Source organism: Mya arenaria, chromosome 3 (assembly GCF_026914265.1).
Source record: "Mya arenaria isolate MELC-2E11 chromosome 3, ASM2691426v1".
Taxonomy (NCBI): domain Eukaryota; kingdom Metazoa; phylum Mollusca; class Bivalvia; order Myida; family Myidae; genus Mya; species Mya arenaria.
Genome location: NC_069124.1, coordinates 22,316,494 through 22,338,424, shown reverse-complemented (window position 1 = coordinate 22,338,424; position 21,931 = coordinate 22,316,494). Strand labels below are relative to the sequence as shown.

The 21,931-nt window shown below is 34.0% G+C and overlaps 1 protein-coding gene across 1 annotated transcript; it reads right to left on the bottom strand.

Annotated features, from left to right (window-relative positions):
- Positions 1 to 4,210: 4,210 nt before the first annotated feature.
- Positions 4,211 to 16,842, bottom strand: LOC128229116 (cubilin-like). Its single transcript, XM_052940805.1, has 12 exons — positions 16,777 to 16,842; positions 16,348 to 16,411; positions 15,357 to 15,590; positions 14,941 to 15,165; positions 13,948 to 14,085; positions 13,459 to 13,596; positions 13,123 to 13,260; positions 11,986 to 12,123; positions 8,130 to 8,267; positions 7,648 to 7,837; positions 7,183 to 7,211; positions 4,211 to 4,489 (listed from the first exon to the last, which is right to left on the bottom strand). The coding sequence occupies exons 1-12, from the start codon at positions 16,789 to 16,791 to the stop codon at positions 4,473 to 4,475; spliced, it is 1,464 nt and encodes a 487-aa protein (XP_052796765.1). The 5' UTR covers positions 16,792 to 16,842; the 3' UTR covers positions 4,211 to 4,472.
- Between the last annotated feature and the right edge of the window lie 5,089 nt (positions 16,843 to 21,931).

Genomic DNA, 21,931 nt, shown 5'->3' with positions numbered 1-21,931 from the left:
TGAGACTGATCCTCAGGCTACTCCGACAACAGAAGAAAGCAGGACATGGGATCCAGGGGGGAAAGAAGTATCGATGACAGCCGACGATGATGGCCAGAGGCTGCATGCAGTATCCTGAAGTACAGGACAGGCTTTTCTTCTAGGTGGGAAGGGGAAGGTGAAGTAGATGGGTTTACAAAAAGTTGAGCCCATAACATCTAGTTGCAGTTTGTTACTTCAAGTAGCCTCAACCAGAAGTGCTAGAAATAAAAATTAACTGGTGTATATATTTTGTAGCATTCATTGGCTTGTTCAACTCCCTTGTTGGACCAGTCATAGCAGCGATCTTGTCAGTTCTTGATGACTTGATCGGTCTTCAGTCAACCCCGGTGCCGTCCCAACAAAAGAATCAGGGGGAGAGTGTAGTGCGAGTGCACTAATTGACCTGTTCACACAAGAAGCGCTGACGTCACTGGTCAGTGCGTAGATCTCGGGCAGTTCGAGACCATCTGTTGGTGAAGCAAGACGTACTAAATAACTGATTGATAAAATAGCTCACGTGTTTAACCCTTAGACTAAATGGTAAGCTAGTTTTGGTCTGAAATATTAATAGGGATTACTTTACTGTACAGTACAAGGAAGTTGTACAAATAGTAATGAACCAAATACAGTATTGTTATCTACACCAGTGGTCTAGTGGATTAGTGTCCACCTACAGAGCGGGAGGTCATGGGTTCGATCCCTGGTCGCGTCATACCAAAAGACGTTTAAAGTTGGTACAAGTAGCTCCCTTGCCTGGCGCTCGGCATTTAAAGGGTAGTGCTTGGAAAAGTGGTGTACTCAGTACTGGTTTAACCAAGGAAAATAATCGGGGCTTTACACCAAGCACGTAAAAGAACCAGGGTATCGCACCTGGTCTTTCTTGTATCCCACCAATGTCTCCTTAGCGTGCTGTGTCTTCAGCAAAAAGAAAGGACCCCGTTGAAATTAAGTCCTTGAACATTCAAAGGTTATGCTTGATCGAAAGATGTAGAATTTTTTCTTCTTCCACAATCAAACCAGTAACCATTGTCTTCTCCTTGTCGGATCAGTCCGCATACCTTTTTTCGCTATTTTATTAAAAGACGCCATTGCTGTTGTTGACAGTCGACGCCTTGACTGGTATAGGACGTTTAGTCGAGCCAAGTCCAAATAATTGTACGTTGACGTATCTTTTTTAAGATTTTTGATATGGCATATCCTTCACATACAAAATGTTTTATATCAAAAGTGAGTAGTTATTCCGATCGGGATTCCGGGTTAAAGCATACTGCTTCAATAAAATATCATAAAAACAAGAACTATTCGGCTAAACCGGTTGTTAAACGCTTTTGTGAAATTCGATTTAACAAAGCGGTTTAGTTAAATCGAATAACGAGTTTAAACTCGTTGCTAATCTAAGCAGTTTAAGAAGTTTCGAGAAATCGGGGCAAGAAGTTTAGTGCAGCTTGTGTCTATGGGTTGACATGAAGGGGACTATATGGACAATATGCATTATTCTCGGATTATTATAACTTCTCCGAATTCCATTCTATCCTATTTTATTTGGATTTAGCATGTTAGTTTGATATGAGCATTTTGTATTAAAGGGGATCAAAAAAGGTTAATAGTTAAAAATATTATTTTTATTCTTACTACTTACTACTGCATCATAATGTTTAACTCATTTGAATTTTATGATGAAAACGAAAACAAATATGGTTTGTTTAATAAGATATAACAAAATAGCGATATGTTGGCGAGTGTTTTGCTGGTAACTCGTGGTTACGTAGTTGTTAATTGAAGTACCCATTATATATGGCTCATATATTTAGGCTGTATGCCACAGACCTACATACTTTATTGAACCTGCCTCATAGGCGACCCGGGATCGATTTCCGGACTGAGCGCATAGGAGTTGGGATTGTGGCTACCAAGCCGGACAAGTGAAGGTTTCCTCGGGTAACTCCGGTTTCCCCCACAACACAAGACCACACTCTCGCGTTACATCGTGCAAGCGAGAGTGATTGATATAATGTTGAAATAATTCATTTTGCAATCGTTGTAAAACAAGTCAAATTAGGCAAAACTTTAAAGCAAGCCTTAACCTTTTTTACTCCCTAGTTTCATCACAATGTTTTGTTTTTGAACCCATACACTTTTTAGTTTTTGCAGTTGCAGTATGACTTCAAATGAACACAATTTGAACATTTTCTGTCAAATTCATAATGTGCAGATTGTTCGCGACTCGAAACAGTGTGTACTTCCCCCCCCCTTTTAACCTGCCTTAAACCCTAGCAATTTTATTCATCCGGCAGAACTATCTTCATTAAAACATGGACTAAAAGTCCTAATATATTATATAAACCAAGATCGTTTAGAAATAATAAATTTAGAGAATTTCACTCAAATCTTTTATACATAGTATATCATTTACTGAAGGAGGAAGTCCTTTAGTTTTTTTAGAACCTCTCTTCTTTCATCAAATTCAGTGATGTAAATATATACTTCCTAATTATATATTATGTATATCTTCCAACTTTGTTTGAAAACATAACGGTTTACAAAATATCAAAATCTACAAAAAACTTACAGTCGAAATCCAATGGCTCGATATCCTAGAGATCGGCCAAAATATTTTGAACCTCGCGAATATCGAGAGTAAAAAAATCGATCCTTTACATCCCGTTCGAGCCAGCGAACCAATGAAGCCAGGCGATATCGAGCTAACGGGTTTCGAAGGAATATACATATTTAAGAGAAGTAGAATCTCTTCATTTTCATACAGCTTTGATGTATCTAGCAACATCTAATAATTTTCCTGAAGGGATACTTAATATTTATGGAATCAATGTGAACAGTAAGGAAACAAATCCCAAACAGATATGATATTAATTGGTTAAATATTTATGCAAAATGTTCATTATAATAAACACCGATAATATCGATGCATACAAGTGAAGAATGACTTATGCTCTTTTGCTATAAATAAATTCCTCTTTTCACTGCCAGATCTTTATCCAAACGAATTCAATTGTACAGGTAAATTTGACAGGAAAGCAAACCCACTTTGATCTCGCCACTAGTCATATCGGCACTAGACATATCGTTACATTTTGGTAGAACACAACATGCATCCGTATGTGTGCATATGAAAAAAATCTCGTAATCATTGAAACTGTTCATTGCCGGTAACCCTAAAAGCAACAGAAAAACCGTCCTATGCGGATTTAAAGTGCGACTTATTACGATGAACAGCTCTTTCACCAATAATAAGAGGATTCATACCCTAAAATGTTAAAAACAGTACACTTATATATGTATATACGTTTTATTTTCGCTCTAGAGTGAATTAAATGTTAACATTTTGGAGCAATCATTTACAATAAATACGAAAATACAAACAAATACACTTAATTCATTATCATGTTATAATATATAAACTTGTACATGGTGAAATACATTGCAATACTCTTGATCTTTTTTGACACTTATCTAAAAATCGGTTTGATGGCTTGTAATCAAATTTATTTGAAGTGTTAGCGAAAGCAATAATGAATAAAAGGTGTGTTGTTACAGTAATTGGGCCAATCCCTACCCACAGTGAATCAACCATACTTATGTCAGTCTACTTCCACTATGTATACTCAGAAGCAAATGGATATCAAACCTGTTTTCTAAAATCTTGCTAAAAACACTGTAAATAAAAATGCTCTAATGATGTGGTTTATATTTATCATACTTTGAGGAAACATTTAACACAAGTAATAAGAGCCACTTGCACAATATTGATGAAGCGTCCACAGGAGTTAACATAAGTATAGACATGATATGAACAAATATATCACAATGAGTGAATGATATTGAAAACTTCAAAACAAGATTAGTATATCATGTGATACGCTGTGCAAGACAAGAAATCATATATTCAATATAATGTAGTACAATACAATACATCACAATACAATGCAATACAATACATGGCGATACGATACGATACTTTACGATACATTACGATACAACACGGTACAATACAATACAATACCTTTATTTCCTCCTTATAGGAGATATGCATTCTAATTACAAATATGATATGTGATTCAAAGTTTAAGTGAAGCATAACAAGTGTACAACATGTCTCAAAATAGTATGAAAATATCCTATGTACTCTTCATTGAAAAAAATAAATAAATGAACAACATGATGAGTCACATAATTGTCATATTTAAATTAAACATAATGAACGCATTTGGAGATTAAAAACAATTATTGAAAATAATAATAATAAAAAGAAGAAATAGCAATTGTTGTCTTTAAGAAACTTTGTCACTAATGGCTTTATTATTGAGTGTTCCGAATAGCATAATGAATACACATGCACTCATCTCTTGTTTAAATGTCAGCGTCAGTAAAACTTCTTGGTGCTTTAAAGCCTTTATAATATTAATATTGATGATAAACATCTCTTTCCCTTTTTAAAATGGCATATACCCTGCAAAATTAAAACATAACACTAATATATGTATGGCATACAAAAGTTATGTTTGTAAACTACATTTTATAGTTATAGTCAATAACACTAAATTGATGCTTATATAATATGTTTCAGCCATTTGTGGAAAGGGATTTCCATAAGCCGCTGTACAACTTGTTTCCCGATCCACAACATTATTTATGCTGATTTATTTATTTATTGTGCATTATATGTACCATGTTTTGATACTGAATAAATATTGTTTAAAGTATTTCAGCCTCTTCAAAATCAGAATTAATATGAATTGAGGAATCCGACCCACAAATAGAATAGAATAGACCGTCTCCGTGGCCTTGTGGTTTAGGCGGCCGCCTACGGAGCGGGAGGTCAAGGGTTCGATCCCGGGACGCGTCATACCGAAAGACATTAAAAGCTGGTACAAGTAGCTCCCTTACCTGGAGCTCGGCATTTAGAAGGTAGTGCTTGAAAAAAGGTGTACTCAGTACTGGTTCAACCTAGGAAAGTTGTATACCGTGTATCGGTGCTTTACACCGAGCACGTTAAAGAACCAGGAGGTCTCTTCGCAAAGAGCTAAGGTATCGAACCCGGATATCTTGTATCTTAATCTGTTTCTTCAAGTATTCCAATGTCTGGATTTGAATGCGAATTGCTGACACTTCTATCTCATGTTACTTATGGCATTTAAACACAATTTAAGTCGTGATGGCGTCACGGCGGGGCCAAGCCATATTGCAGCCGATGGGCGCGGGCAGACCTTGATAAACTCAAATAAACAAACAAATTGAATAGATCTCTGATAGCTTCATTAACCTTAATGTTTGATATTGTAATATAGTTACAAACAAATAATTCTCAGATTAATTGAAAGGCAGTTGCTAAGTGATTACCATTTATTAATGTATATTACCAAACGTAGGTATATATGAAGTTATTACAGTTTTTTTTATATTTGCTCTTTATATGGTCCAAAATCTGACGTAAAATTTATCTACTGTAACGGTCGAAACCAATTATGTCGAAGTCGACGGGATTATGAAACAACTTCGCCATTGAACCTGTTTGATAACTATTGAATTTTGCTTATAATTTTAGTAAAAATACATCGAATGATTTATTTTTGTTATTTTGCATACATATTAGCACAAAACAAATTGCGGTTTAAAATATCACACCTTTCGTGAAAAATTACAAACCACTAAATAATAAATTTCCTAATTATTCTTTTGTGGATTGATCGATTTGCGCGCCAAATACCACTGATTTTGTCGCGTAATGCGAATCAATTTTGAGTATAAATGGTTAAAGCAACAGAGTCTCTTTTAAAGTATAAAAATTGGACTATTTCATTAATCTAGCATAAAATTAACAATACATATATGCAATGTAACAGGTAATGGTCACATCAGTACCGATGTTAATTAAAAACAAATGAGTATTAAAATATTAATAAGTGCATATCTTGGGCGTATAATTGTCAATAACATGTGGTTGTCTAATGAAATGTGACCATTCAAAACGATAAGTATGAACATAAACAGGTTAGAGTATAAGATTTTTGACATTTTTTTGTAAACTTTTGTATAAAGAATTGCTATTTTTATACGGAATATGTCGTTTAATATCTATAAAGCTTTAACAAGCGTAGGTTAGTTAAAGTGTCTGTCAAAAAATATAGTATGATTAATTGTGTTTATGACAAGTTTGACCTATATTCAGAGTATTTTTTCTCGCTCGTTTTGTGTATGAGAGAGTCGAAAGTCCGAAGAGTCCGGGAAAGTCCGGTTTGGACTTGAGTTAGGTTTGGGTAAAGCCATAGAGAACGTTATATTGTATCTAGAATTATATTATTATATTAAGAAGGAACATTTTAAATAAAGAAATAACATTTGAACAATTGTTGGTTTAATGAGTTACAGTTCTGCTGGTTTGACACTTAGAGTTCTAGAGGGTTCTGAAGAGTTCTGTGGCATTAGGTCACAATTTCTAGTGTTTCATGACCCCTAACACCATATATAAGACGAAACTTTCATTAGTGTTCTGGACATTCAACAACATTATAAAAATTTCGTTTCTTATAAAACAATTGGTGTAACGTAACCACTACGTATTAGGTGAAGTTACACAATCCAGTGTAGGAGTTAAACAATGCAGTACAAATTTACACAGTAGAAAAGAAGATCAAGTAGATCAAGCATGTCCAGTATTTTGGTAAACACACAAACCATTCAGCTGCGTAATCACCAAAAATAAAATTTAGCATAAAGGTCTGATATTGTATATCAATGCTTTGATTTACTTATGTTTTATAAAAGAGAAGAAAAAATGCGAATAACACCAGGTAATCACCGAAATCGTGCAATTTGCCTACGATTTAACACATATAGTAAAAATAAAACATAAAAAGAACTTGTGAAATTCGACAACAGGGATAAAACAAAATATGGCCAGAGAAAATTGTCATAGGGATATCAAAATAACGGAGTTCTCGCAATCTTTAAAGGACATTTTTTCATAAAAACTCTTTTTTACATGTTCGTCTATTTCAAACAAAACTCTTTCAAATGATACAAAATAATTTGGAGGTCATCAGGCATCTACATATTTGTGGGTCAGATTCCTTTTAAAGTGTTATTACACTACATGTATTGTCCCAAACTATAAAGCCTTATTACAAAGGAATATTTACTAACTTTGCACAGTCGAACAGCACGAACTGACACTGAAAAGCAATTAAGAATTTTTACATGTAGATATATCAAAATAAAATTGTGACATCGTCTGCGATAATGAGTCATGTGGGACATTTAAATTTTTATAATAATCTGATTTATACCAATAATTGGATGAAAATATAAAACTTTCAATAATGTTTAAAATATGAATTGTTTTTTTTATATAAAAAATGGAAATGATTAAATATATAATGATGACCTGCTTATGAGTACACATGCCACTTTACTTATGCAGGAATCATTTTCGCAAACGACGTCCGTCACACGCATTTACATTTATAAATAAATATAACAAATAATTCGTGAAATGTGAAAATTAGTAAGAATATTTATGAAAACGAACTAAATCGTCATTTGTTTTAGTACATGATTTAGATGAAAAATAAAAAATACATTTTGGCGGAAATATCCACCAGTCGTTACCTCATTCTGGCAAATTTTGAACAGACCACTATTAGACCAACAACAACAACAAATGCCAAGACGCCAGCTGTAGAGACAGATACTATGTATCGACTTTTATATTTCTTAAGTTCTTCATATACACTTTGTCCCGTCGTGACTGTTGATGTTTGTGTTGTAAGAATCGTTGAGGCATTTGATGTGCCCGTTTCTACAATAGAACCGAATGAACACATTTGATCGCAAAGCATCCCATTTGCATTAAACATTGCATGCACGTTTGTTATACTTAATCATTTGCTAGTGTGAATTATCTTTGATTTATGTAAGGAATAACATAGTATATTGCTTTCGTAATAGTAACGCCAATAAAATGAAAATATTCAAACAGTATTACTAAATAAAATCTACTGTTTAACGAAGATTAATATATGACTTTGTATATAGTAGATCATTAAGAAGGATATTGACGTCTATATGTCATATGTATAGCCAAAAGATACCTATATTGCAACTTGGTCCTTGCCAGCCGTTAGAACACTTTGAATTCGGACACAGACCGCTAAATGGATCGCAGGACGCATTGTCATAGCAGTGGCATATCTGACTACAGTTTCGGCCAAAGTGTCCAAACCCACATACTAAACAACGAATAATATACACATTGACAAACGATTGTTACCATTTTGTTAACGTTTGGAAGATGAAAGCCGACTATGATACAACTGATATCAACTAATACGAATGAAAGGTCTGTGTACTCAATACGCACACGTGAACAGTACCTGTCAGTTATTTATCTCGACCAATGGAGTGTTATAGAATACTTAGGACTACTCATTTTCAAAGGACTGTTGAAGCCCGGACGATTCCCGACCATATTAACACGGTGGAGAACCCACGTGACTTATTTGGTAAAGTGCACGGCAACAAATGTCAACAAGTCTCGATTCATGTAAGGATTTTAAAGATAACTTTCTTAATATTTGGAGAATCTTTGTGAAATAAAGACCATAAACCCCGCATTTAAGAGCTCTATCCACGGTAATAAAGAACTTTCTCTAATATTCAAAAGTTTTCCTGAAAATCTTGACTAACTGATTTCTCAGAGTTGAAATCTAAGGCAAAGTACACGGCTTTTGACAAATCTATCGCTTTACTTCATGTTAACCGTAAATAATTCATACACAAATCTTATTTTAAGCAAATTTTATGTATTTTAAAGTTTTCAGCGTGTATTGTTTAATTTCTAGTTATTTCAAAGGTAAAAATGAACTAAAACCAAACTGATAAAGTACACGGACATTTTAGGATGATAAAGTACACGGTCATTTTAGTTTATGTTTGAAAATAGAGTGCGGTTTACAAACTAATAGTTATATAAGCATTATCCATTCGTAAAGTCAGAATGTATAGTGTTTAGTTTTTATTTAAGTTGTATCAATCAATTTTGCATTATAACGCACACCTAAATAACTAAATATTTAGCAATCATATTTAATGAGGAGTTGAAAGATAGTCTATGGGATAATTTAAGAGAAAGTCTGCCATTATAAGTTCGATTACTTTTAAATATGCAAATCAATACATAATCATACATACATTTCTTCAAAAATCAGATAGTTTTACTTATAAATTATAATCTGGACTGACGGCGAATAAAAAATCTCTGTAGTTAGCGCCCCGTTTGTGGTGATTATAAATTTCATGAATGTTCCTATTTTGATGTGATATAATACAAAAAAATAGGCACATCACAATTAGTTTATATATATTTCCACATTTAAAGCATATTGTGTATACCTTTCAGGTAACGCTGAATCTTTTATTTGGTTCAGTCTGAACAAATATTATCTGATCTACATCAGTAAAACTGCGGTCGTTCGAACAATATAGACAGGAACTAATTGTAAAGATGGAGGCTCTGAGTTAGATCGGAAAAAGCAAGGAGGAATGAGAGCACACTATATTACCAACTTACAGGCTAGGACTAAGACTTGAACATCTAGATAAGAGCTGAGCATGGAACATTAGAATGTTCTAGACTAAAGGCTGAAATGTGATTACAAAATAATTGTGTTTCAAAGCTTGCTGATTATATGAGATACAGTTACGAGTTTATATGACATCAATGGGAAAATGACAACAATGCATCTCTAAACCTTGTGAAAATGTTTTATACTCAATCCGTTTTCATACTTATTTTACACAGCAATTTTTTCAGTTCTGTAAGACAAACGAACATTTTGAAAGAGCACCATTTGGTAACAGTACGTTTTGCTATTTATCTTAATAAAATGTTAATCTCATCAAAACGTTATTTTAACTCGGCAACATACTGGAATGCACTTCCAACTAGACCATTGTGATCTTTCAATATGTCCTGATTAGGTGTGTTTCGCCTTAACGTGCCTGCTGAGTCCAGATTTGAACTTGAATGCTGAGCGACACTGTAGACATTTGTGACGTGTCATTCCCCTGTGTCTAGTAGAAATCTGGTCACTGAGATTGGTCATGTCACCCAATATGAACCCATACACATCACAGGTTAGCTTCAATTGGCCGCTTTCGCATCTTTCGTGTATCTTCAAGTCTTGCAAGAGCAGTTTTGCCACAATATTTGCAAACGTGCAAATTTGTCTCACCGTGATTGTTGCACCTATAAAAAAGACATGTACTGTCACAAGTTAGCGAGAAATGCTGGCAATGTCAGTACTTGAATATAATTTAAAAAAACACACTATATTACTGCCACGCAATGAGTGTTTGATCGTGTAATCAGCATCATAAAACTAAACGACCCTGTCCACTTAATCACGGTCCACATTATTATGTGAAAAACGCAACCCCTAAAAAACGTTGAAAACACAGTCAGACGACGGCAAATCTTAACCTCTACACGAGGGGAGTCATAATAAAATTATAACTGATAGTATATTCTTATTACTCTGCGAAAAAATAAAGCTAAAAACTAACCTGTGTCTGTGTAAACACTTTCCCGCAAAAACGATGGCAATTGACCAGAATGCCTTCTATCGTGGTCTACTAGATGTTGTTTTTTTATTTTGAAATGCCATTCCACATTCTTTGCATAAAGTCGGAGTCTTCATATTCCGAATTGAAATAATCAAAATCATAAGTCTATCAAATCAGCTAGCAATCGAAGACATTAAAAGTACAAGAACACTTTTCTTTCTCAAAATTGACAAAATGAAGCGTTATTAAGCAGTTATGTGTTACTGTTTACCATGTATAATGAATACAAACACGTTTTACATATACAATACGAAACAGAAGTGGAACACACTTTACAAAAACTTCAAGCCCTTTATATGTCAATTGCGAATATATTGTTAAAATACGGGACTGAATTTTAGTGTGATAACACATGTTTCCATGATTCATGAAAATGAGCCCATCATTTAGGCGACTCCGTCGGTCTTACTGTTAAAACGCGTTCATTCTTCCATTGCCACTCCATTACAATGCGTCTTTTCAAACATTTTCAAATTTATAATAACTCGTTTTAGCACCAGTCAGTGAAATAATGAGTATATACACTGAAGGTTGTAAACGACCGTGTACTTTATCAAACCTAAAATGTCCGTGTACTTTATCAATTTGGTTTTAGTTCATTTTCGCCTTTGAAATAACTATAAGAAGTTCAATAATACACGCTGAAAACTTTAAAATACATAAAATTTGCTTAAATAAGATTTGTGTATGAATTATTTACGGCTAACATGAAGTAAAGCGATAGATTTGTTAAAAGCCGTGTACTTTGCCTTAGATTTCAACTCTGAGAAATCAGTTGGTCAAGATTTTCATGAAAACTTTAAAATATTAGAGAAAGTTCTTTATTTCCGTGGATAGAGCTCTTAAATGCGGGTTTTATGGTCTTTATTTCACAACAATTCTCTAAATATTAAGAAAGTTATCTTTAAAAACCTTACCTGAATCGAGACTTGTTGACATTTGTTGCCGCGCACTTTACCAAATAAGTCACGTGGGTTCTACACCGTGATTAAGAAAGAAAACGTGTTCCAGGCGTGGGGTATAGACATCATATGTTGGAGTTAGTTGTTATCATAAGGTTGTGTCTGCACTTATTTTCGTATATACATACGCATTTTCTGTGTCTGCAGACCGTCCCCCTTTGACATTTTGCATTATGTGAAAAAACATTCTCTTCATTTCAGTAGTATGGATAGTCAAGATAAACATTATCAGTCAAAGGTGAATGCATTTAATGAAACATAGAATATATAAACATGCCGTTGATTATAAGCATCCTTATTTTATCACAACAACCTACATTATCTAGTCAAAAACACATTATCAGCATGGTAAGAGCACAACCTTCACTACAACTGTTTCCCTGCCATCCTGTTTCACATAAGTAATTGGAACATATGCCATCTGTGGGATTGCAAGATGCGCTGTCGTAGCAATGGCATGAATTACTACAGTTTTGCCCAAATCTACCATAGTCACATTCTGAAATTTGGAGCAATCGAAGAATTATAATAGACTAAAATGTACGTGAATTACTAGCTGTATCTATCTTTATCTTCAACAATCCTTAATACACGTACAGTTCATCGATACTAAAATTACGAATATTACAGCGGTTTAAAAAAAAAAGATCTTAAATGTTATGCTCGTTGCAAAAATGGAGAGGTCGTGAAACGTAACTTGTACATGTACACGATGACTTCATTGTGAGTTTAGTGTTATAAAGATACTTGAATGTGTGGAATTTACGAAACAGGTTTAAAGTGTGTCTCGTGGAGGGCGTATCAACAACATTTCATCTACATCACACAGAATTGAGTGAAATTAAGTAAGCGTCGATACATTTGTCACAGCGATAATAAAAAACAAAATCACATGGAAATCATTAAATGACCCCGCAAGCACATATAATCCAACCGCAATGTTTGTTTTAAGGGATAATTTAGCTGGATGCACTAGTGGAACTTATATAAGTGTTTTGCAATTTCTCTAGCGCTGCCAAATACATACACCATTGGTGTTTTAAGAACGTGATGTGTCAGGTTTGTTGCAAACAAATACCTTACTGCAAACACATGATTAACCAGACAACGTCGATTTAAGTAATGAAAAAGACATAATGCTGAAATTTTGGTAGTTAAAGATGACTATTAAGTCATTTTGTTTGTTTTTATTTCAACCGTGTGATTATGGTCAACTAATCTTATTGTTATATGAAAAATAACTTTTTTCTAGTGTTGTTTAATGTTTATAATATTAGGATTTATTTTCCATATATGATGTTTGGGGTCGTGAAACACTAGCAATCAGTGTTTTTTAGACTGTCAATCGGTCAGTAAGCTGTAGGAAATGTAGGTAATTTAGTGGTATCAATCCTATATAAAGTCACACAATAACAGTAATAAAAGAAAATACAATAATCTTCAATATCATTTTATCGTACATAATCAAAGCTGATTATGAATGTAAACATTGAATTACCTTTATTACAGCTATCACCCAACCAGCCCGGCGCACACATTCCATGCGTACAAAGTCCATTGATGGGTTCGCACGGTCCAGATATGTAGCAATGACATGTTTGGCCACAGTTTTGTCCAAAATGTGGTGATGTGCATTCTAGTGGATCAAAGAAAACAAAAAGAAATAATAAAAAAAATCTGTCAATAATTTTTCTGCACGTTGTAACTAAACCAAAACAAAAAAAAATGTCAAAATGTTTAGAACAAAGAAATAAAAAATGAAATTGTTTTTATCCGATTTCTTGTTTTATATTTTGAAAAATGATTATTTAAGATAAAAAGAGATTAAAGGTACCTATGTCGCATGTATTTCCTTGCCATCCGAGTGCACACTCTCCGAAAATACACGTTCCATTGATCGAGTCACATACTCCGTTGTCATAGCAATGGCATGTCGAAGAACAGTCTACCCCGAATTCGTCACCAGAGCATTCTGTTGTGAAGCATTCTACATTCATTTGGTACCAATTCAAGAAGATTGATTTTAAATAATTTACATGTTTGATATTTTTAAAGCTAGTTGCATAGTTTACAAGTTTATTCATCTACCATCATGTCACAAAATAATACATGGCAAAAAGAGCATGAGGGTGATATAGATTCACTGTAGTGTATTTCGATAGTTCACGGTCTGTAAATATCGTGTTTGCAAGAAATGAAATATAATACATATTCTATTTAATTTGATTTAATTTAGATTGTTGAAAGCAACTTTTCAAACAACCCAGTTCGTTTCTTTAATTGATAACAGTTAAGGAGATCGTCAGATATCTTATATATTTACGTGTACTGCATGAGTACCCTTTCCATCCAGCATAGCATCCAGGTGTAGAACACTTCCCAGTAACGCTGTCACACGGTTGTTCATCCTTGCAATGACACACGCTTGCGCACTTATCCCCGAAGGAACCCTTGACACAATCTAAATAAATACATAACCCCTTATCACTTCAAATTGAATCCTCTGAGTGTTCTACGTTCTTATTGCAGCAGGAAATATTCCTTGATATACATGGATGTCAATTATAAGGATGACAAACTATTAATTAAATAAGACTCAATTTACGGGGACAACCCAAGTACTTTAACATTTAACAAATATCCTGTTCAAAGCAAACACGAGACAAAACGCTACAAAGCATTGCAAAAGCATGAAACTGTTGTTATTGATATATGTTGGGGCGACCGCCTTGCCATGGTCAGTCAACATTTGTAATGAACTCACTCAGAATTAAAACCGATATTTGGTCGCCCAAACTCGAAATTGTGTGTAACATTAATAAAGATGGAAATGTCTAAGATTATGGCTATAAACTTACGTACAATGATTTTGAATATATACAATTGGATAAAGCAAAAACGCACAGGGAATAGAATGTCAATCGGTTAATATCACAACGAGTTGTTTGCGTAGATTCGATATCTTTTGAGACCAAAAGTCGAGTGCGTTGTATCTTAGCGCGGTGAAATAAGTCCACATATCAACTGATTTACGTAGTCTTTCTTTTGTTTAATACATGTAAAGCATTTTTTGAAATAACAAAAACAATAGTATACGGGATTTCAATTAAAGGAATTCATACATATAATGCAGTAGAAGGTTTGTACATGTTCACTACGGGATTAGAAAAACATATCTTGAAAGACGGACATTCATATGATTAAATACTGTAATTATTTAATTTAGGTATTAGACTCGGAAGGACTTGAAACAAACACAACGTTTAATACAAACAGCTGTGTTAAAGTTATTTGAGATTTGCTTAACATGTTTTACCGGTATTAAACACTGCCACCTCACATATTGTCATAACCGATGGCCAAGGTCGTCTGAAAACGAGGTACTGTAAAACACGGTTTACTCCAAGGTCCCACATGATCCCTCTGTATGGATCGGAGGCATTTATCCATCCAAAATCTTCCCACGTAGAGAAGTTTTGGTTAAGAAAGTGTGAAGTGTTGCTGATTGACACAAGAAGATTGCTACTCTGTCCGGGTGTATCTGTAATTAACGAAATACCACTAAAGGCATGCAATTTTATCCACATGTTTAGAACTAACATTATTAAGTAGTAAAAAAAGGTTATCAGTTTTAATACTTTTTTATTTATAAAGCATATAAGGTCATCTGTACAGCTATTTATTGGTATCAATACTTTCGACAAATAAAGCATTAACAAATGAAGTACATACCATAATCACGTCCAAAAATACGTAAGTTTCGCATCATCGTTTTTCTGCCAAAGTCAATCTGCAGCCAGGGTGATTTGTTCCCGACTGTTGCGCTACATGTTAGGCATAGTGTTGAGTCCGGAACGACCAAAGTATGAAGTGTCATATTGTTAAAAACATTGGAAGCATAACACGTGTCGTACGTACTTGATTGGTAAACTGCTATCGTGTCGTTTTTGGCGATTATGTCTTTCCCTAAGATAGTCATAAGACTGTTAACATGATATTATTGTATACTTGATTTCGTGGGTAAAGTATGTTAACGACATTGTTATATTTAAGGAAAATATACACACCACTGATGGTCATATCACATTATAAGGACCGGCCAGTCAGCCCCCGAAAGTTTACCTATACCGAGGCGTCAGGACTGACGGTTGTTATAATGCCATAAAGCCCGAAGTGATGTGTTATATGTCTTAAATTTTACTGAACAGTTTATATTAAAATTTTATATTTCTGAAGCGAGCTTAATGTGTTTTACTGAACGAAGCAATTAATGTTTACTTGCGACAATTTTTCGCCGAAGTGAGAATCGCAAACCTCACTCAACAGTTTTACGACGTCAGTGGTCCATATAATATTTTTGGCGAGGTTAACACCAGCCAAATTTGATATGGACCGCTGACGTCATAAAACTGGATTGTTTTTAAATACAGTGATATAAGACCGATCGACTTTTAATATACAAACTATTGACACATTTATGTAAGTTATAATATATATATATAAATAGTTTTTCATAGAGGGTTTATGCTATTACCCAACTGAGATTTGCAGTTTATATACAACTAAAAATGAGCGCATTTTGTCATACCTGACAGTAAAAATTGATATTTTGTTCATTATAAAATGGCAGAGCAGAAATTTATTGAATGTTGTTTTGCATCAAATAAATATTAATCTTTGCATTTTACAGTTATGACATTTTTTGAAAAAATATTATTCTTACCCGATGAAACGGATATTATCCACAGAAGGCAAGCGCAAATGAAAAAAAAATCCCGGAGTGAAAACTGGAAAAAGCAACAACAATCCTATCCATTAAATTCTTATAGTTAAACAATTGGATGAACTTTAACCTTTCTTTATAAATTACTTTTAAGAACATGCACTGAATAGCTCAACATAAGTGACCTTGTTTTCGATTTTTTTAAACCGCCATTAATATGATATTCAATGATAAAATGATTTGTCTTTTTATTTGAAACTTTATTATTGTGTAAAATAAGTTTTAGTGTCTGAATGGGTAGCTAAATGTTTTATCTACTTATTTCAAAAATAATAAAATTCGCCACTCGTGAAAATATGTTTTGCTATAACACTCGTGAAAAAAATACGATCTTACACTGAAATAAACATATATCCTCCATGTACTTACATGTTCTGCTTTCATTTTGTAAAACTGTATCCAGTATCTTTACGATGCAATTAAATGGATGTTCTGGTATATATAACGGATATTTTAGTACAATATTTGATAGTATCTATTTTTGATAGTGGATATTAGTTCAAATGTTCTCCATTGGTGTGTGTTATCTATCGGGCAACCTGCGTAATTGATAGCGATGATACAAGAAATCGAGTTGGTTGTGCATGAAAGTGTGTGCGACTTGGAAAATGAATGATAACAAATACAAATCGACTTAATAATGTTTAGTACTTTACGTGTTACCTTCGCAGCAATGTATATATTTCTATAGACTTTGCGGTCAGGGATAACCCGTGAAAGTGCAAGCACATATTTCCAACGGGGTCCTTTGTTTTTTGCTGAAGGTACAGCACGCTGAAGAGACAGTGGTGGGATACAAGGAAGTCCGGTCGCGATACCCTAGCTCTTTTTCGAAGAGACCCCTTGGTTCTTTTACGTGCTCGGTGAAAAGCACGCTTAACCACTAGGCCACGCAGACGGTGCATAATATAACAGCTTAATACGTTAAATCAGTATCCGTGGCAAATATAAGACTTTTAAATATGTTTATGAAATAACATTTCTTTTGCAAGTATAATTACAGGGCTTAGTTAAGTTGTATGTATGTTAATTATAACATGGCTTCGTTAAGTGACAGTTTTGTATATTCAAACATGTCTTTGTTGAGATCAATCTAAAGGAATTTAAACAAGGCTTCTTTCAGTTGCATATATATCTGATACAACATGACTTCGTTCAGTAACATGCGTATATATTATAGAAAGGCTTCGTTCGGCAGCATATGTCTCTATGACGACATGGCTTCGGTCAGTAACATGCGTGTCTATAATAACAAGGCTTCGTTCAGTAACATGCGTCTTTATTATAACAAGGCTTCGTTCAGTAGCATGCGTCCCTATAAGGACATGGCTTCGTTAAGTAGCATGCGTGTCTATTAAAACAATGCATCGTAACATGCGTGTCTAATAGGACAAGGCTTTGTTCAGTAGCATAGGTTTCTATTAGGACAAGGCTTCGTTCTGTAACATGAGAGTCTATTATGACAAGGCTTCGTTCAGTAGCATGCGTGTCTATTTAAACAAGATATCGTAACATGCAGGTCTATTAAGACAAGGCTTCGTTCTGTAACATGCGTTTCTAATATGACAAGGCTTCGTTCTGTAACAGGCGTTTCTAAAACGACAAGGCTTCGTTCAGCAGCATGCGTGTCTATTAGGACAAGGCTTCGTTCTGTTACATGCGAATCTATTATGACAAGGCTTCGTTCTGTAACATGCGTTTCTAATATGACAAGGCTTCGTTCTGTAACATGCGTTTCTAATATGACAAGGCTTCGTTCTGTAACATGCGTTTCTAAAACGACAAGGCTTCGTTCAGCAGCATGCGTGTCTATTAGGACAAGACTTCGTTCTGTTACATGCGAATCTATTATGACAAGGCTTCGTTCTGTAACATGCGTTTCTAAAACGACAAGGCTTCGTTCGGCAGCATGCGTCTCTATTATAACAAGGCTTCGTTCAGTAGAATGCCTTCTTATAAGGACATGACTTTGTTCAGTACCATGCGTGTATATTATGACAAGGCTTCGTTCAGTAACATGCGTGTTTATTATAGAAAAGCTTCGTTCGGCAGAATATATCTCTATGACGACATAGCTTTGTTCAGTAGCATGCGTGTCTATTAGAACAATGCGTCGTTCCGTCACTTGCGTGTCTATTATAATAAGGCTTCGTTCAGTCACATACGTCCCTTATATGACATGGCTTCGTACAGTTACAAACGTCCATATTATGATATGGCTTCGTACAGTTACATGTATCTCTTTTATGACAAGGCTTCGTTCAGTAACATGTGTCCCTATTATGACATGGCTTCGTTCAGTTGCATGCGTATCTATTATGACAAGGCTTCGTTCCGTAACAGGCGTCTCTATTATGACAAGGCTTCGTTCAGTCACATACTTCCCTAATATTAAATAGCTTCGAACAGTTACATACGTCCCTATTATGACAAGGCTTGTTCAGTAAAATGTGTCTCTGTTATGACCAGGCTTCGTTCAGTAACTATGACATAGTTTCGTTCAGTTGCATGTGTGTCTATTATGACAAGGCTTCGTTCCGTAACAGGCGTCTCTATTTTAGGAAGGCTTTGTTAATCAGCATGCGTCCCTATTATGACAATACTTCGTACAGATATATGTATGCTAGTTGTAACATCTATGTCAGCTTTATTCTGTATTTTGTGTACTTGAATTAGCAAGGGTTTGTTCAGGCTCAGGTGCGCCTGTTATGACAAGACTTCGTTCAGAAACATGCGTGTCTTTTATGACAAGCATTCGCTCAGTAACAAGCGTGTCTTTTATGACAAGTATTCGTTCAGCAGCATGTGTACCATTATGACAAGGCTTCGTTCAGTTGCATGCGTCTCTTTAATGGCAAGACTTTGCTCAGTAACATGTATGTCAGTAGAAACATAGGTTAGTTTTGCCAATTGATTTTAAACAAGGCTTTGTTAACTTCCATGTATGTGTTCTATGTCAAGGCTTCGTTCAGTTACGTGTTTTTCTCTCCATTATATCAAGGCTTCGTTCAGTAACGTGTTTTTCTCTCTTTTGTATCAAGGCTTCGTTCAGTTACGTGTTTTTCTCTCCATTATATCCAGGCTTTGTTCAGTTACGTGTTTTTCTCTCCATTATATCAAGGCTTCGTCCAGTTACGTGGTTTTCTCTCTATTATATCAAGGCTTATTTCAGTTACGAGTTTTTCTCTCCATTATATCAAGGCTTCGTTTAGTTACGTGTTTGCTCTCTATTTTAATACATCAAAGCTTTTTCCAGCTACGTACACTTTTATTACAGCAGGGCTTCATTCAATAACACGTTGCTTGTATATGTTATAAATCTCAGTACATCAATGTTTAATAATACTTCAAGCTGTTCAATGACTTGGTAGTTTTAGAAATTTGTTTAGGTTAAGAATGGTCAATGATTTCTCTACATATTAAAGTTTTAGAATTAAGAATAATTCCATGATATTTTAGGTCTTAAGTTTAGGGAACTTAACAAGTCTTAATACAAGTTTCACAAATGCTAGAACTCTCTAGAATCTTGGTTTAGATTTAAAGTTGTTGTTGAAAGTTTGTTTCTGGTTTCTCTTTCTCTGTTGCGTTTAGTGGTCATAACATTTTGATGTCAATATATTTTCCTTCACATGATTTATTAAAGGCTTTGTGAGTTACATTTATGTATATTATAACAAGGCTGTTTCAATTACGTGTTTCTTAATTATATTTAGGTTTCGTTCAGATATTGATATGTTTATTTTAAAAATTGCGTCATTTAGTTTCATGTTTATCAAAATTTTATGAAGTTTAACTATGTCAAACACGTTGATTTTTCCTTCAGCATACGACAAGTAACATCATTGTTGCATATATGTATAAGCAAACTTGTGATCGGTTGAAAGTAGGTGCATTCGAGATTTGCTGTCATATTAAGATGATCATATAAGTGTTAATGTGTAAAAAAATTGCTACATTTTATTATTGTTCGAAATATTAAAGGTGGGTGGCATGAATATATTTTATCATAATTGAATAAGAAAACAATTTTATAACCCTTTGAACATTCTTCTTTTTTGTAATGCCAAAATGTAACGTTTGAAATAAGGCAAGGTACTTTTTTCAGCAAACCGTAAGATAAAACTTAACTGATAATTTAAGCTGTATTGCATTAAACTGTTGAAAGAAAAGTAGACCAAATGAAATCTTTTAATTGCTTGATCCGCAAAGTGTTAAGCAGATTGCATTACACGAACACTCAATAATTGCTTTTTTTGTAGATTTTAGGGTTGAGAAAAGTATTTTCTGTGTTTATCAGTGCAAAACAACCGACATAAATTAAAGGCAATTTGTTTAAAATGTTCTTAAAGTACAGAGTTTATCAAATTAAAGTAAAATTCTACCTAAAATGTGCTATTATATATTTTCGCAAACAGTTGCAGTTTAAAAGCGTATGCTAAAATGAGAAAAAAGGATTGATACAAAATACCTTAAAAAGGTTTAAATTTAAAATTTTAATTCTTAACTATTGTGTTCAATATTAGGACTAGCCTGGTTAAAGTTTGAAAGACATGGTCGTATAATAGTCATTGAAACTCTTAAAACGTCAAATTACACATGTAACTGCCAATGTTATTTGAGCGTATCGCAAATAAGAATGCAAGTCGAAATATCGAATACGGTTACTTTTAAAATCAAACATTAAGAGAGGTAGATTTTCAGCTGTAGCGAGACGAGATATAATATGTTAACTTTGCAATTAGAATAAGTAAGAGGATGAATATCATTTTATGTTGTATGCAATATATAATTGACTTAAGGGGAGAGTACATTTTTTCTTATAATATTTGAAGGCCTAGTAGTATGTTTAAATTTATTCAACTTCTCAATGTCAGAAATTAACATCAATTGCATAAACAAGCATTGCATATTATTAAACTTCAAAGCAAATATACAATATTATCAAGGTCGTACTGTAGAACATATTTTGTAAGGCATGTCCTGCTCCATACTTTCAATTGTAATGAAATTTTATTTTATTATTTGTGTTTTTATGAATTACTGATTTTTGAATATAATGTATGATGTATTTGATGATAACTGTTTCATTTTGAACAAGAGTTTCGGTGAAAGATATACTAATTAAGTGGCGATAAATATACATATTTAGATTTTGCAATGTGCAGTTTCGCAATAACTTTGTTATTGCAATACTACTTTCAATAGCATATGGGCGCTAGATAAAGATTCTTTGATTGATTCATCAGGAATTACACCGTTATCATTGTATTTTTACACTATTGAAGGCACGTCAATACATTTGATGCAAATTGATAGGGTAATTAAGTTATACGTTGTTAAGAAATGAAAGGTTTCACAACATAGAATCTATTCACCATGAAGCTCTATGGAACTTGCCCTTGTATACTTGGTAACTTGTACCTTGCTCATAAATGGTACTTCAAAGAAGTGTTGGAGCATACGAACTGCATTCATTTAAATTGGTGAATTAGAAAGCAAAACACACAGAGCATATTGAAATAAA